The 17,862-nt window shown below is 33.2% G+C and overlaps 1 protein-coding gene across 2 annotated transcripts in view; it reads right to left on the bottom strand.

The window, feature by feature from the left end:
• knk (cytochrome and DOMON domain-containing protein knickkopf) overlaps positions 1–17,862 on the bottom strand; it is a 94,614-nt gene that overhangs the window by 40,505 nt on the left and 36,247 nt on the right. For both annotated transcript variants that reach the window (XM_081734732.1, XM_081734731.1), the window contains 2 exons: positions 15,036–15,144; positions 7,913–8,078 (listed from right to left, as the gene is read on the bottom strand). In XM_081734732.1, coding sequence (XP_081590858.1) covers positions 7,913–8,078; positions 15,036–15,144 — 275 coding nt within the window. The remainder of the gene's footprint in view (positions 1–7,912; positions 8,079–15,035; positions 15,145–17,862) is intronic.

Genomic DNA, 17,862 nt, shown 5'->3' with positions numbered 1-17,862 from the left:
CACTACAAAGATGAAAACAAAAGGAAATGGACTACAATATCACTTGTAAGAAATAAAATAATTCATGAAATGGGATTTCGAAACAATCCATCGAATTCAGACGCCATCTTGCCTCGAACTCATCACAGCATACTTAAATTCATCTTTCAATTCTGCAGATGTTGAAAGAAACCGTTTATAAGGGAGGGTTGCATTTTTACTAGTGATTGATAATCTCGTTCAAAAAGTGCTTTCTCATATTCTGAATGAATTGATTACTACCAGTAAACTGCTTGATATTTTAATGCTATAGAATCCGACTGTATCATTTATTCAGAACTTATACTGGAAAGGACATTTATCTTACAAAACTCAGTTTTGAGCGCAACTATGCGAGGGAAAGAAACCTCTTCTCTTACGACTCTCAGATATTGGCCACCAGAAGCACAACCCTGAAATATCTATCTAAATATTATTATTGTTCTCAAGTTATAATGTTTGATGGATAAATAAGTAAATGCACACACACATAAACACCGTATTTCCAGGCGCTTAAGATGTTCTTTTGTTCCGCTGAGAATAAGCACAAAAATAGGATACATCTTATAAGCCGATTCACAGATTTTGAATCTTGCAGATTCAATAAGTATTTCTGATTCAGTGTTGTTTGATATATTTACCATACCATGAGTAACTACATTCTAGCCATATACATCTGAGTGACTTTACAAATATAGATTGGGCTCAATCGCTTTATCCTTAATTATTATATATGCTTTTATTTATTTATTTATAAATGTTTCAGACACAAATCTATGTCAATTTTACATTGAAATAAAGTAACAAAGTATATAAGAAACAGACAACAACAACAACAAATATATATATATATATATATATATATATATATATATATATATATATATATATATATATATATATATATATATATATTGTCACGGTACGCCAAATTCAGAGATAGAGTTCTGTATTAAAATTCATTTATTTCATTAATTTGGCTAAAGATGAAAATTAAATTGTTGTTTAAGAATTGGCTTGCAGTCAGAAATTAGTAATCATGCAGACAGACGTGTTAACACATAATATTACATTGTGCTTATGGTTGTTTGTTTTTAATTAAGTAACGATCCAGACACGAGTCTGCACGTGTCATAACATTATAAACAAACATTGAAGCAAGACCAATGTAAACTTTGTATATTTTATGTTCACAACAACACATTCTGAAAGTTGGGTAAAATTGTAAAAATCTAATTAATCATCACACACACAGTACACATAGCTCTACAACATTAATGACAATAAATGTCAACTTTAATAATAAATGCTTATCTAACTAATAGATTTATTACCTCTCGCTCGCCAAGCGTAAACCCTACAACGTATGTTGTCATTTTAATTTATTACCTCTCGCATGTTTGTTATAGAAATTCCTGTCTATTCTGGATAATAGACAGAAGCAGCCTATATCGTGTCAATAGCATACTACATCCCAAATTATTAGGAACGACACGATATTTGTTGTCATGGTGGAGGCAGCCCTTGGTTCGATTCCCGGGAGGTTTAGTATTTTAAAGCATTAAGTACCCACCAAATGAAATGGTGGAGGTGACCTTAGGTTCGATCCCCGGGACGTTATAAGAAGTAGATTACCCACCATTGGCATGGTGGAAGGCGACCGTTGGTTCGGTTCCCGAGTGTTTCATAGTTGTAGCAAGTAAATTATCTGCTAATGACATGGTAAAAGCGATTGTTGGTTCGATAGTAAATAAGAGTATAGTCACTAGGCTGTAAGCATGGCTATAAGCCATAAGGATAAATTAAACCGCACCGCCCGCCCTTACTGGGTGGTAAAAATAGGATTTCTACTATTAGAAATGTTATCACTAACACAGCAGTGCTGTCACTATTGTTGTTTATCCAGCGAAATGCTTGGATGTTTTAATAAATATTCACCGCACTTAGATATGTAAATATAAGACGACAAGTTCACTCAAAATGTATATAATTTTAGTAATTATAAGTTTAAATATTAATATAAGGGGATAGGTAAATTCATATATTAATATAGTTATAGTTTAAGTAATTAAGTAGTAGTAAGGAAAATGGGTTAATTAGTTTTAAAATTAGATATAAGAATAGGTGTTAAGGTAATTTATAGTAGTATTTGTATTAGTAGTAAAATATGTTCCGTAATTTATTATTAGTTTTAAAAGATATAAGTTAAAAGATGTAAGTTAAAAAAAAAGAAAAGAAGTAAATATTTTGATAAACTAGAAATTCCTGTGTCTTTATGGCATAGTGAAGATAAATTACATTAAATTAATAAGTAACAATAAATAAGACTTTAAACCTTAAGAAGAATAAAAAGTAATAAGACTAAGAAATGTGATCATGGAGAAGAATAGAAATATAAGAAATATGCTAGTGATCATGGAGAAGAATAGAAATATAAGAAATATGCTATCTAGGAAAATAAGATCGAAAAGAGGCAAGATAGAATGAAATCATGGAATGAGTGATGAAATTAAGGTTTATTGATTAGTAAGATGAAATTAGTAAAATAATGACATAATTAGGCCAACATCTCAAAAGATAAAGATCTAAGTAGGTAGGAAATCACATTCTCGTGAAGTTGAATTGGGTGATTACCAGACCTCTCAAGAGAATTTTTATTTATGAAAAGCACATAAGTCTTCGGCGGCATTAAGGCGGTACAAGATAGGAAAAATGTTACCCATTTGTCGTTTTGTAAAGCAGTGGAAATATATATTTTTTTCTGTGAGTCTAACCTATTTAGCATAAAGTCTAGCGAGAACAAAAAATTTTGATTTATATTAAATTTAGATAATAAGATTAGGCATAGTGTTAAAAGAAATGAGTTTTAAACATTAAGAAAAATAGATGTTAAGGAAATAGTGAAATATAGAAAATAGGTTTTTCTATCTAGCTGTAAGTTAGACTACTAAAGATCTAGGAATAGGAAAAGTAGGTGAAAAAAATACTAATCATGAACACTTAATTAAGGAATGAGAGAAAGAGAAAGAAAGAGGAGAGAAGGAAAGATCTGGAAAGAGAATGAGAATAGGAGATAGATACGATAATAGATGAATAGATAACAAAATTAACAGAAGAATAGCATAATGTTTATTTCAACAAGGATTTGACTATCAAGATTATAATTAATTTTGAATTATTATATTATACCTGGAATATGACTATTATTATTATATTATTATATTATAAGTATATTTTATTAATATGAATATTGAGAAGAATAAGCTAGCTAAGTATATATTAGTTATAGTAATAGAAGTAAGCAATATAAATATATAGATAAATAGATATAAATGAAGATTAAGTAAGCTTACAAAGAAATAATTTAGGGGAAAAGAAATAAGACTTGGGATCCTCTAGTCTAGAAAGTTACCCTTAAGAGATGTAGAACATTCGGAGACGGATTAAAGTATCAAGTTTATAAAACTGATCTAGGATGCCGTTTCAAAGATTAGGCCATTTGGCAAGTTATTTATTATGATTATATTAAGATTATATTATATTATTAATTATAGAACCGATGTTGACACTAACTTGAATAGTTTTTGAGTTGAAAGGCCATCGACCAAAAACATTGAAGTTTATTACTCATGATTATGACATAGAATTACAGTAAGGACGTATATACTAATTACTCGATATAGTGAGTAGAAATATAACATCTGTACGTAATAAGATATCAATTTTGTTGATAGATTAAGAAACCCGATTTTGTCAGAAAAAATAATAATAATAATAACACATTTTGAAGTACGGAGAAGATTGAGATTTTGAATTATAATAATAAATATAGCATTAAACAAATTAATATTTTGAAAAATAATAATAATAATAATTGTAGCAGTAAAGCAATAAAATGTTTAATATATAGGGAAATTTACGTAGCTGTATTCAAAATGTATTTATGGATGAAACTGCGAGCAGGGCCGCAGTTAGACTTCAAAAGCCCAATCCCAGGTTTGAGGAAATGCAAACCTGCTTCAATCAAAACCCTTGAATCGATAAATGTATTTTGGTTACAGTGAGTAAGTGATAAAAGATAGATAAAATGATTAAAATAACAATAATAATAAAATAAATGAATAGGTGTCGGGAGATACATAATATTAATGTAAACATGTTAATAAAAGAATAAAATCTGTTGAGTTATAAATAAGCATGTATATAGTAAATAGTAAATAGCAAGTAATAAAATAATAATAAAATAGAGTTAGGTACTTACCCAATAGCTTGTAGATAACATATGTACAATAGTAAAGGTTGAAAAAAAAAACACTTAGCACTACCGCACACACATACTTTAAAAAAAATACGCAAATTTTCACTAACACAAAGATCACATTAGATAGGCTTGGGTTCATTGTAGGAGTAGTTGGAATGTGATACCGCAAAGATATTAGTGTACAGAGTGATAATATCAAGAAGTTTACCGGCTTAACATGACTTGACGTGGAAAGATGTGTTAAAGGACGTACTCATTCAGAGACGCGGCAAGGAAACAGAATCGGTCAAGATTAATCGGAAGCGAGTGAAGAAAAAAAAAGAAAAAAAAAGAAAAAAAGAAATAATGAATTTTGCAGTATCAGCTGGTGATATACAAAACGTTGACACAGAGTTGCCAACCAGGTAGCTCAAAGTGAGTCAAGTTTTTCAAAACAATTGTGCAAATTTAGTGTTTGTGTAATTGATGTTATGATAAAAATCAATTTATATTAAAAGTGGAAGTGCGTATAATACATTTCATGTATGTGAATACACAATGTATTATATGTGCATCGGTATAAATCTACTAAGACTTAGGTTGGATAGATTTTTGTAAAGTGTCGGATAGAAGTGAGAAGATATGTCTCAAGTAGTTGTGTGTTGTAACGTTAGATGGTAGACAAAGGCAGAAAACTGCTATCTGAAATAACTTGTTCAGTATTATGAAAAGACTGATTGGATTAAAAAAAACTGAAAATTAATAACTACAATTTTTTTTTCAAATAGAACATTAAATTTTTTTTGCTGTTATTTTTTAAATTTCATGTGTAATCAGTGTTATATGTACTATGAAATAATAATATGTAAATTCTTATACAGGAAATTCTCTAAAAACGATCTTAATTATAAGATCTAGACGTCATCGGAGATGCCTCAGTTTAAAGAGGGGGCGTGTCACGGTACGCCAAATTCAGAGATAGAGTTCTGTATTAAAATTCATTTATTTCATTAATTTGGCTAAAGATGAAAATTAAATTGTTGTTTAAGAATTGGCTTGCAGTCAGAAATTAGTAATCATGCAGACAGACGTGTTAACACATAATATTACATTGTGCTTATGGTTGTTTGTTTTTAATTAAGTAACGATCCAGACACGAGTCTGCACGTGTCATAACATTATAAACAAACATTGAAGCAAGACCAATGTAAACTTTGTATATTTTATGTTCACAACAACACATTCTGAAAGTTGGGTAAAATTGTGAAAATCGCAAACGTAAACTGTCTGGAGATTTGGTCACTGAGAGAAAATGCAGAAACTACGGTTTCAGCACAGAGATGTATTAGCTACGAAATTTGGTAAGGAAGAAACCACGAAATCATCATGAAGCAAAATGGCATAAAAAGGTTATGTCAAACTGAATCGAGATCAGTTCCGGATGACCCGTTGTTAGGAGATCAGTTGCCAGGGATCTGCGTTCAAGGATCAATTCTTGGAAACCAGTCTGTAGAAGATCAACACCAAGTTTCAGTGGAAACCCATCCACTGTGGTTCGTCACTGACTACGAACTCTGCGTCCAGGAGTTCGACTCCAGTAAACGTCAAAGGTATGTGGTAGTACATCTTTGATTACTCTCAGATGAATGAATCACCAACAGTTTGCCTAATGTGATCTAGCAATCTAACTAACTAATCATCACACACACAGTACACATAGCTCTACAACATTAATGACAATAAATGCCAACTTTAATATTAAATGTTTATAAAATTAATTAATTTATTACCTCTCGCTCGCCAAGCGTATATCTCTACAAGTATGTTGTTAATATATATATATATATATATATATATATATATATATATATATATATATATATATATATATATATATATATATATATATATATATATATATATATATATATATATATATATATATACAGGGTGTTTCAAAATTTCGGAGGTGATTCCTGACACCAATATAAGACAAAAAGTATAGACCAATCTGGGTGCACAAATGCGTCCTTTTGGAGTTATAGGCTGCCGAAAACATTAAAAAATGAACTTTAAAGCAACAATTTTTATAGAGGGAGTTTGGTTACGGGCATATAATCTGAAGTATTCACGAATTACCCATATAAAAATTGTTGCGGAAGTACCGCAGGATTCTGAAACAAGAATATTTATATAGGGCACGCACTAGTTCCTAAATAAAGTCTTAACCCGACTACGGTAGGTTCCATAGTACTGGAGCTAGAAACCTTTAAAGTTCGTGTTTTTTTTATGTTTTCGGCAGCTTATAACTCCGAAAGGAAGCATTTATGCACCCAGGTTGGTCTATACTTTTTGTCTTATCTTGGTGTCAGAAATCACCTCCCAAACGTTGTCGGTGTTGTTTTGAAACACCCTGTATATATATGTATTACATTTACAGACTTTAGTTTGTTTCTAAAATGACTTTTAGAGTTTAAAAAAAATCTGACGATAAACTATTATACAATGATGCCAGCCTGACATATAAAGAGCGTTATATAATTGACAGTCTGGGTGTCACATATGTTAGTAACCTATGACTAGGAGTAAGGCGAGAAAGTACATGAAAACTGAGAACAGAAACCAATAATTCAGAGTCAGTTTTTCGATTGATAATTGCCACTAAGTGTCAAGTAAATGGAGTCCGTATATTAAGTTTGTTTACGAGCCGTGTTTTATTAAGACTATGCACAGAAGAAACTCTTTGTTTAACAATGGCCAGAAAAATGTTAAGAACAGAATCAAAACGGGATAAGTTTGAAGCACAGACCATATTCCATATCGGTGAGCAATATTCAATTTTAGGAGATACTAAAGCTTTGAAGAAAATACTGAATGATTTGAGATCTCGAATTTCAGTAAATCTGTAAAGAATGCCCAATATTCTCATAGCACTCTTCACAGCAATGGTGATGTGATCAGCGAATGTAAGTTTTTCATCAAATACTACTCCGAGGTCTTTGTATGTCGGAACTCTTTCGATATCATTGTTATTAATACAATATCTATGATAAATTTTATTTTTCTTCAAAGAATTACTGAGAGTAAAACATTTTTGAGGGTTCAGTTTTACATTCCAAGTCGCACACCAGTCAGTAAGTTTAGAGAGAATTTGTTGAAGTCGTAGGGTATCGTCTATGGAATAGATTTTATGGAAAATTTTACAATCGTCAGCAAAGAGAATATTCGTAGACAGTAAAGAAAGAAAGGGAGATCATCCATGTAGAGAAGAAATAGCAGTGGTTCTAAAACACTACCCTGGGGAACCCAAGAAAGAACTAGGACGCAAATACGCTATAGGTATTTCTAGACGCTGGTGCGATTCTATAGCTAGTTAATCATTATTAACTCCACAAATCTTTCTTGATAAAGTATCGTTTTGTATTTTAAAAAACGTTTATAATATGCTGTGGAAATATTTGATCTTCAAAACTGAATATAGGAAATGGGTTGCATCTCATATGCCGACAAATACGATAGGTAATATCAAATAAAAAATAAGAGTTACATCAACTCATTGAAGATGACTTAAGAAAAAGAAACTGAAAATGATTGACTCACGATTACAAATTCATAACAGATAAGTGCTCAGTGCAAAAATACAATAGTTTTTACCTTTGCCTGTTCCGTCGTAACTAAACTGTGGTATCCTAATTGTTTTGGAGTCAAGAATCTCTAAAGATTCTGAACTGACGCTATGCGACCTACGACTCAATTGAGAAACTTTCTGAGTTGTTGGTGGTTCAAAGGCTTCAGGAATATAGATATCTCCGAATGATTCCTAGAAATAAAAAATAAAAATAAATATTAGCAGCGTATAACCACATAAAAGACTAGTGGAAGTAAATGCCTTCCCATAGTAATCCCATCCTTTGTTAAAAGCAACTTTTCGGTGAAAATTATAACTGTATAATAGGACAAATTAATCATAAGATTTTTATTTTTTGCTGCTGAATTTTCGCAGAGGACCTCAAACCGTAACAAGCTCCTGTTTTCATAGAATTTTATACTTGCTCGAAATATCAGCCTATATTTGGATGCGGAATTCTATCCAGTGCTGTCATCATCTCCCTTGTCACTGTGATCCCTTCAACTTGAGCGGGATTCAAAATGTCGTTCGTCGCCCATAAGGTATATCAATTTCACAATTATTATTAGACTTGAAAATAATAATAATAATAATAATAATTAGGGATGGCCAATTCCGGAATTTTTACTTTCCGGAATCCGGAAAGTACAATCGGAAAATTCCGGAATTCGGAAAAATTCCGGATTTCGGAAAAATTCCGGATTTCGGAAAAAATCCGGAATTCAGAAAAATTCCGGAATTCGGAAAAATTCCGGAATTCGGAAAAATTCCGGATTTCGGAAAAATTCCGGAATTCGGAAAAATTCCGGAATTCGGAAAAAATCCGGAATTCAGAAAAAATCCGGAATTCGGGAAAATTCCGGATTTCGGAAAAATTCCGGATTTCGGAAAAATTCCGGAATTCGGAAAAAATCCGTATTTCGGAAAAATTCCGGAATTCGGGAAAATTCCGGATTTCGGAAAAATTCCGGATTTCGGAAAAAATCCGGATTTCGGAAAAATTCCGGAATTCGGAAAAAATTCGGAATTCGGAAAAATTCCGGAATTCGGAAAAAATCCGGATTTCGGAAAAAATCCGGAATTCAGAAAAATTCCGGATTTTGGAAAAATTCCGGAATTCGGAAAAATTATTTTTTCTTTTTGTAATCCTAAGAATTTTGTTCAAATGCAAACGAACAAATTTCCTTTTTGTAATCCTAAGAATGTATGATGCAAGTTAAGCTGAAATTTACATCCTAAAGTATACACTACTCAATCTTCCCATGGTTAATGAGATGTAGTCCAAAAGTACGATGTACTCCTAGTATTTAATTTTCGTTTTACTGTGATATTGTCCAGATGTAAGACATATCACACTGAGATAAACAACTTGACATAATGAAGATGTTATCATACGTAGTTTTCCAGAAAATCGTGAGAAACGATTTTTTATGAAGTTAAAATATGCGTCGCTTGTTGCCAGTGTGATGCAATTGATAACTTTTATGCTGGAATAGTCTTATTATTATTATTATTATTATTATTATTATTATTATTATTATTATTATTATTATTATTATTATTAATAATAATCGTTTATGTACTGTAAAAGAAAAATATGAACCGTTAAGTAGTAGATTTTATCTGTTGTTTTTTGATATCTTCTAACAGTAATAACAAATTGCTTGTAAATACGCAATGATTATCAAGGACAATGGCATATTAATGTAAGGACTACTCTGCAGACTAGCAATAAACAATAAACAATAACATAAACAACTGTCCCCAAAAAAAAAAAGTAACTAACTTGGGCACGTCAGAATATTCGCGAGAATATAGGGACGCATTGAGACTAGCAAAAAACGTGGTGTTATTATTACTCAAAGGGCCGTACGATGGAGGCTTTAACGTTAATGTTAATGGCACCAATGAGCACTTACTTGCTCTAACGGTTAACCTCACTTTTGAGATGATTCTTAGAAGTGGGCGTGTTGGCATGCAGTTGGAGTACTAACGATTTGCGTCACTATCGAACACTAACGTAGCACTAGCGACGTTTAAAGTCGAAATTGGAGTCTGACATAAGTGGCTTGTCAACTTCACGGACATTATATTTTCCTTGAATGCGAGAATTTTGCGCCCTACCACAAAAATAGGAAAAAATGCGCTCGCAATATATTTGCACTGGAATGTTTGCGCCCTACCCCAAAAAGAGGGGAAAATGCGCCGGCTATATATTTGCACTGGGATGTTAGCGCCCTACAATTCAACTTATTATTGTATTGTGTAAAGTAACTTCCACTCGCACTTGAACTAGGCTTGCCTCTCATCGTCTCAGTGAGTTACTCCATCCGTTATAATATTCCAAACAAATGAAAAAAAAATACAATTTTAGTTCACTAAAGGGCAATCCATACAATTTTTCATTATACTACAAAATTTACAATAAACGTATAAATGACTGATATATAATTATTTATTAATATAATCAAAGAGTATAATTTAATCTACAAAAGGCTGTTTGGCTCTACCCAAATATCTCTGTTCACAATCCTTGAGAGTTGTTTGGCTTTTCAGGACACAAAATATAGAAAAGAAAATGTAAAGTGAATGTAAAATCAGTTCAGTAATATTATCAAGAAAACTATGTACAGTGTGTTTACTTGCTGGAATTACACTTCAAACACACAATTGCGTTCAGTCGTTCTTTCAGGAAAAATGTTCCGGGGGGCACATTTAGTATTCCGGAGGGGGGTCACTGCTGGTACTATTCTATTTATTATTATATTATAGACGTATTATTTTGGTCTCCTCCGAGGGGGCACTCTGAGAGCTCTGGGGAGGCCAGTGTTCCCCCAAAATCATCTCTGGAAGAAGCAGTGATTGCGTTGATCCGTTGTGTTCTTTTGGCTTATATTGAAGTTTATTCTCCCCTTATATAGCCACAATGAAAATAAATCACAAATGGCATGTTGTGGGGGGAGGATTGTTTATGCTGTAATGTCAGCCCCTCCGAGGAAATGCGTAAGCTCCAATAGGTTCTTTTATTTCGCAGGGCTCAAACTTCCCGGTGGAGGTACATCGGAGGCGCAATTTTCCCTGTTCTTGAGGTAAGGTGCAAATTTCCCAGACGCAAAATTCTCGACACCGTTCGAATGACCTCGGAAGACGATATCTTTTTCAATACTTTTTTTATATTCTTTTACTCGAGATTTCTTCATATCTTCTTATTAAAATACTTACTAATATATCCTCATTTTATTGTCCTAACCAATCAATATGGGTATGTTGTCAGTAAAATATTTAGATTGATCGAGCCTCTGGTGTGTAACCACAGTATTTCATATCATGCCCCCATTAGAAATCTTGGCTAAACGAACCAATATATGTTGCCAATAAAATAGTTTAGAATGATTGAGCCCCTGGTAAATAACCACAGTATTTCGTGACAGATCCCCCCTCCCCTTCCTATTACCATATTCTAGCTACGTGCCTGACTCAGCTAATTCTCTACATTCTTTACCAAGCACACATTTTCTAAAGCGGAAAATGCTCTCTAAATACCTAAGCTCATTATTTTCAGCAGATGCACAAACTGGGTAACATTCTATCTACATGAATGTTATATATGTCGATTACTGGAAACCGCTTCTCGCTATCTATTACCATATTTACTATATAATGATTAACGTTAAAAACCGGAAATGGTTGATTTGTACAGCTTCCGGTTTGAATATTACATTCATTAGGGAACTCGATTCTTAACTATTGACTCTGTACATCATGGCCAAAATTGATTGGTAATCCATCAGATAGTTCTTGAGACTGTTTGTTTCACTGACGGACAGAATGAATATATGGCTATAGAGTTTTGATAAACTAAATTCGTTAATGAGTGATGATGGAACAAATATAAGAAAGGGAACCAAGAGTACCACCGGGAAAATTTTCGAACACAAAATTAGCCATCGAAAACCCACATGTCCTGGGTTAGAATACCATAGATGAAAACTCTACCACTGAGTCATCAATCACCCGCTTATTAGTTTTGTTAACTATTATATTAATATAAATTAATGAATGCCTGCTTATGTTAATTATTGAACAATTACATTGTATACTTCGTAAAGTCAAAAATTATAAATTTGTATTTACTGTACATACAGTGAGCGCAGAAAGTGTTCGTACACCTATGCTATTGAAACGAGAATGCCTGCGAAAAAGAAACAGAAAATTTAAGAAGTGTAATAACACACACAATATGAATAATGAAAACTAAGCTTTATGAATATATCAATAAAGAACCACAAAGACTAGTTTAATGGTCAGAAAGTAAATAAATTCCGTAGAAAATATATAGAGTAGACGCAAAAAGTGATCGTACACCTGACGTAAGAATACGAAACAAAGATACCACAACTGGGGTTCACTAGTATTCACCTGAGTATACACCTCTGTATAGCATGACGAGTAACAGAATGAGTTTAGTTGTGAATAGGAGTGAAAAAACTTCACGGTGGGCTGTCGAAATGGGAAGCAACCGAACAGAAACAAATGAGGAGACAAGAAAAGTAATTATTAAAGTGCATAAGAAGGGTAAGTCTTTGAGAAAGATAGCAAACCTCAGGGGCAGATCCAGAGGGGGGCGATCGGGGCCATCGCCCCCCCCCCCACATGAGGAAACTTTCTTATTTTATATATAAATAAACCCATCCATAACAAGTTTGGAGCTCTTAAAAGTAGCAGTATTACTGCCGACCGCCCCTTCCCCAGAAGTCCGTCCTGGATCCGCCCCTGTATAGAGTAGCCACAATCGAGTATTTTCCGCTGTATGTTTGGAGTCGTTGTCTTGCTGAACAATAAATTGTTTTCAAGAACCATCTTCTGCGCACTAGTATGGAGATATTCCTTTAATATGTTAATATACACTTTGTGGATCATCACTCCATCGATAAGGTGGAGACGACCCACTCCTGAGGCACTCATACAACCCCAGACGAGCACGGACCCTCCTCCGTGTCTTACTTTAGAGACGAGATTTTGAGGATTCATCTCTGTATTCACCTTGCGCCATACCATACGCCTCCCATTGGACTCGATAAAATTAAATTTATTTTCGTCCGAAAATATGACCCTATTCCAGAAAGAAGCCTGATCCCTTATCTTTATACTCTTTTTCAAACTTTAGTCTCTTTATACGATTTGTCTTGTTCACCCAGAACATTTTCCTGGCTATCCGACCATGATACCCTGCAAATATTCCGCACTGTACTGGCTGATACTTTAACACCGCGTGTTTCCAGATCAGTTGCCAATTGCACAGCACTACTTTTTGGAACCTTTTTTCTTTCCCTAATAATGTAACGTTTAACTTGTTCACTCAACACTCTTGGTCTTCCAGTTCTTTTTTTTATTATTTTTTCTATGGTTTCGCACAGTGATAGAAACATTATCATCGCAATTATTGTTTGTACTGTTGAACAAGGCCTGTCTGCAAGGTTTGCCAGGGGCGGATCCAGGACGGACTTCTGGGGGGGGGGCGGTCGGCGGTAATACTGCTACTTTTAAGAGCTCCAAACTTGTTATGGATGGGTTTATTTATATATAAAATAAGAGTTTCCTCTTGTGGGGGGGCGATCGCCCCCCTCTGGACCCGCCCCTGATTCTATAATACCTTGAAACAGCTTCGCACACCTCCCCAATCCCCAGACATGAACCCCATAGAACATCTATGATCTGTTCTGGAGACAAGAATCAGAAGGCACAGCTTGTCTACTAAAGAAGGCCTAAGAAAAGCTATTCAAGAAGAATGGGACATAATCAGTCCCGAAGCTACAGAACTACGAACTACTACAGGTGAAATCAATGCCACGAAGACTACAGACAATCATTAACGCACAGGGTAATCCCACAAAATATTAAATAACGTAATATACTTTATAAGCATTAATTCAAGCATAAGTGTACGGTGACTTTTTGCGTTTACAAAAAAGGAATTCTCTCTTTTCTTCTGAACAAAACAGTGATTGTGTTTGTTTGGCTTTTCTCTTATATATATAGAAATAAAATGTATGAATGTGTAGTCTTAATTCTGGTTATATATATATATTTTCCACCTCCCGTTCTCATGCTAGCTGTTTTCAATATAAACTATGCACGGTGTACGGACACTTTCTGCGCTCACTGTAGGTATGTTGACAATAAGCGAATGTTATTAGAATATTTGTTGAGATTTATTTTCCTTCACTGCCTTTCGCCTGATTAAAAAGTAGTTTGCAGTGCTTTGGAGCAGCTGCAGGTGGGAACGCGATAATGTTTGAGACATACTGGCGACTTTTTTGTGTGTGAAAATAAGATCTTTCTCATAAAGTAGTAAATAACTGCAGTAGCAATTGTCTACGTAAATGATAAAGACATATCCAACTACAAGAAATTAATACAGTATATATAGCCTATTCATTATTGTGTTTCTCTTTTAACAACTACTAGCTAAGGATGGCCAATTCCAGAATTTTTACTTTCCGGAATCCGGAAAGTAAAATCGGAAAAATTCCGGATCTCGGAAAAATTCCGGATTTTTTCTGAATTCCGGAATTTTTCCGAAATCCGGAATTTTTCCGAATTCCGGAATTTTTCTAAATTCCGGATTTTTTCCGAATGTCGGAATTTTTCCGAAATCCGGAATTTTTCCGAAATCCGGAATTTTTCTGAATTCCGGAATTTTTCCGAATGTCGGAATTTTTCCGAAATCCGGAATTTTTCCGAATTCCGGAATTTTTCTGAATTCCGGAATTTTTCTGAACTCCGGAATTTTTCCGAAATCCGGAATTTTTCCGAATTCCGGAAAGTAAATTTTCCGATTCCGGAAAACAAAATTTCCGGAATCCGGATTCCGGAAAATTTTGGCCATCCCTAATAATAATAATAATAATAATAATAATAATAATAATAATAATAATAATAATAATAATAATAATAAATAAATAAATAAATAAAAAAGTAAAACACACAATAACACCTGCGTAATAGTATTCATTTCAGAAAGAAAATGTGTTCTTAAATTTACTCTCCGAGAGCTGGAAACAATTTCTTAGCAAACTGTAATGTTCTTGTTGAGTAATAAATACTAAGTTAAAAGGAAAAAAAGCAAAAACAAAAACGAATACTTACCTGCATTGTGAGATCGTAAATTGACAACCATTTGACATCCGTTATTTTCTTTTTATCAGGCAGTGTTATGGTAAAGTCTTTATTAAAATATCTTGGTAGAACATTGGTCCTGAAAAGAAGATAATATAAAGTGTTCATGATGATAGTTAGAAATTTAGAATAGTGTGATCTAACTTAGAATTCTTTAATATCATTTAGCACTTCAAATAAGATAGATACACAAATATACACGTAAGTTGAAATTTTCTATTGCAATTCTTAAATATATATATATATATATATATATATATATATATATATATATATATATATATATATATATATATATATATATATATATATATATATATATAAATTATATGGGCGAATGGGGTGGTAAGGTAACAAGCATAAAAACAGATGAGAGAAATATGGTATGGGAAAAGGAATACATACCACCAAATAAATATAACGTAGCGGATTGGTACTAAAAACAACGAGCAAAGCACAGTGGATGAAAGAAAGAAATAGAGTTGAGTTTGGAAGAAGTGAGTTGTCTATGCTACGTCACTGTTGAAAGATCCAAAATATACATCATAGATACGTAGCCAGATTTTATCAATATTGCCAGAATCAAGATTTAAAGCTGCTTTATATTTATGAATAAAGAATAATTCTTTAATCAGCCGAAAGAAAACTGTTTCATCACTAACTAAACATTAAGTGAATCGTGAATGTAGCCACTTAATAACAGGATAAAAAGTAAAATAAAAACTCAGAATCATAAGGAACAATTTAGTTGTTGAGGCTTTTCTTTTTCACTGTGAAAGAGGAGGCCCACCCTAAATGTAACGGTGGAACCTTTCAGAGAAATTTGTTCTGATCATTAAAAGAGTACATAACTAATTATGTACACTATAAGAATGGCTTTAGGGCTACAATAAATGAATTAGAAAATGTGGCTATTCATGTGTAATAGAAGAAAAATGTACATGTTCCTTTACAGACACAAGTGAATGACGTCTTGGTTTAAAAAAAATATTTTAATATTGGCTAGAACGGTTTAAATTGACACCAAGTTTAGATGGGTCCGTTAAACAGTGTTGACATAACAGAAAAGACAAAAGTCGAGTTTGGATATGCTGCAATAACTCGAAAAAGGCCATAAGTACATTACGGTTTAAAATTTATAGGACAATTTGGTATGTCATAAGAAGCATTCTCACGTTTATTTGAAGTCGATAAGTCAAGTACTTACGAGATATTCGGAATTTTGTAAAAGCTGGGAATTTTGCGCTGTAGAAGTTGGTAACGCTGTCAGCTTTTACAAAATTCCGAATATCTCGGTAAGTACTTGACTTATCGACTTCAAATAAACGTGAGAATGCTTCTTATGACATACCAAATTGTCCTGTAAATAGTGTTGTAAAAAAACGGATTTTTTTTCTGTGAAGTTTTTTTTCAATAAAAAACATTGTTCTTTTTCATGTTTTTTTTCAAATGTCTGTTTTTTTTCTGACAGCTATTATTTATTGATTTATGTTGAAGATTATTGAAATAATCAATAGAGATAGAGTCGAAGCCCTCGTAACTTACAAATCGTTTGTTTCCTTGTACCTATACGAGCAAAATCGTGTGATTATTCCTTTCGGACCCAGATCATTTTTGGCGTTTTCCTACTTTGTCAGTTAGTGACTTATTGCTCAAAAACAATTTACCCTATTGATATGGTTAAGACCTTGTTTTTTAGAAAAGGAATGTGGCTATTTTTTGGTGTACGTTACATTAAAGTGTTGCGAGCAGGTGGGAAATTACTGAGGGAAATGTAGGGGTAAAAATTTACAAAAAATCCCTAACCGAATTTCAAGATTTTTTTGTATCTAACACCACTGTTGCCATATGGGTCTAAGTCATCTAAAAAAATTCTTTGGTGCGTTGACAAGGTACAGTGAAAACCTGAAGTAGCTGGCTTCCATTCAAAGAGAGAAAGAAAAAATTCTCTGTTTCCATACACGTGAAATTTTGACACTTTTTACGCCTCAGAAGCAAACATCAACAGATATGCCGGGGCTACAGCTTCTCTAATTATCCTATTGAAACTTTTTATGGTGCGTTCTGTAGGCTAAAGAGAAGGCTTTCAGGTAGTGATACATTTGTTCCAACGTAGGAAGCAAGAGGTAAATAATAGAGGGGAAAGGGAAATTTGCCGAATTTTTCACTTAAAATCGGGAATTAATTGTTTTGGCTGGAAACACTGCCATAAAATAGACGTAAACTATCTGAAAGTAAACCTTGGTACCCTAAGACTATATCCTACAAGTATCATGGCGATATATAACAAAGTAAGCATGAATTTTTTTTAAAAAAATTTTATTCTAACTCAGAAATGCACAATTTTCTTACCATTTACAGAACATGGTTTATTATAAGCCTCAACTGTACTTCCCCTAATTATTCTACCGAAACTTTTTATGGTGCGCTGTGTAGGCTAAGGACGAGGCTTTCAGACAGTGGTACGCTTGTTCGAATGTAGCCAACAACAGGGAAATAATAGAGACAAAAAGGGAATTTTTCCTAGATTTCCTCCTAAAATCGGAAATTAAAATTTTCTGTAGCTGACAACAGTGCTAGCAAACACACACAAACTATCTTAAAAGAAGCTTTGGTATCCCTATAATATACTCTACAAGTATTGTGACGATATCTAACAAAGTAAGCAGATCATTAAAAAATATTTCAGTCTACCTAAAAAAATCGCAGTTCTTTTTCCACTTAGAGAACAAGGTCTACTGTAAACTTCAACTGTACTTCCCCTAACTATCCTATTGAAACTTTCTATAGTGCGTTG

This window comes from Thermobia domestica, chromosome 12 (genome assembly GCF_964235325.1).
Source record: "Thermobia domestica chromosome 12, izTheDome1.hap1.1, whole genome shotgun sequence".
NCBI lineage: Eukaryota > Metazoa > Arthropoda > Insecta > Zygentoma > Lepismatidae > Thermobia > Thermobia domestica.
Note: the sequence above shows the minus strand (reverse complement) of the source record. Positions and strands in the feature narration are given on the sequence as shown.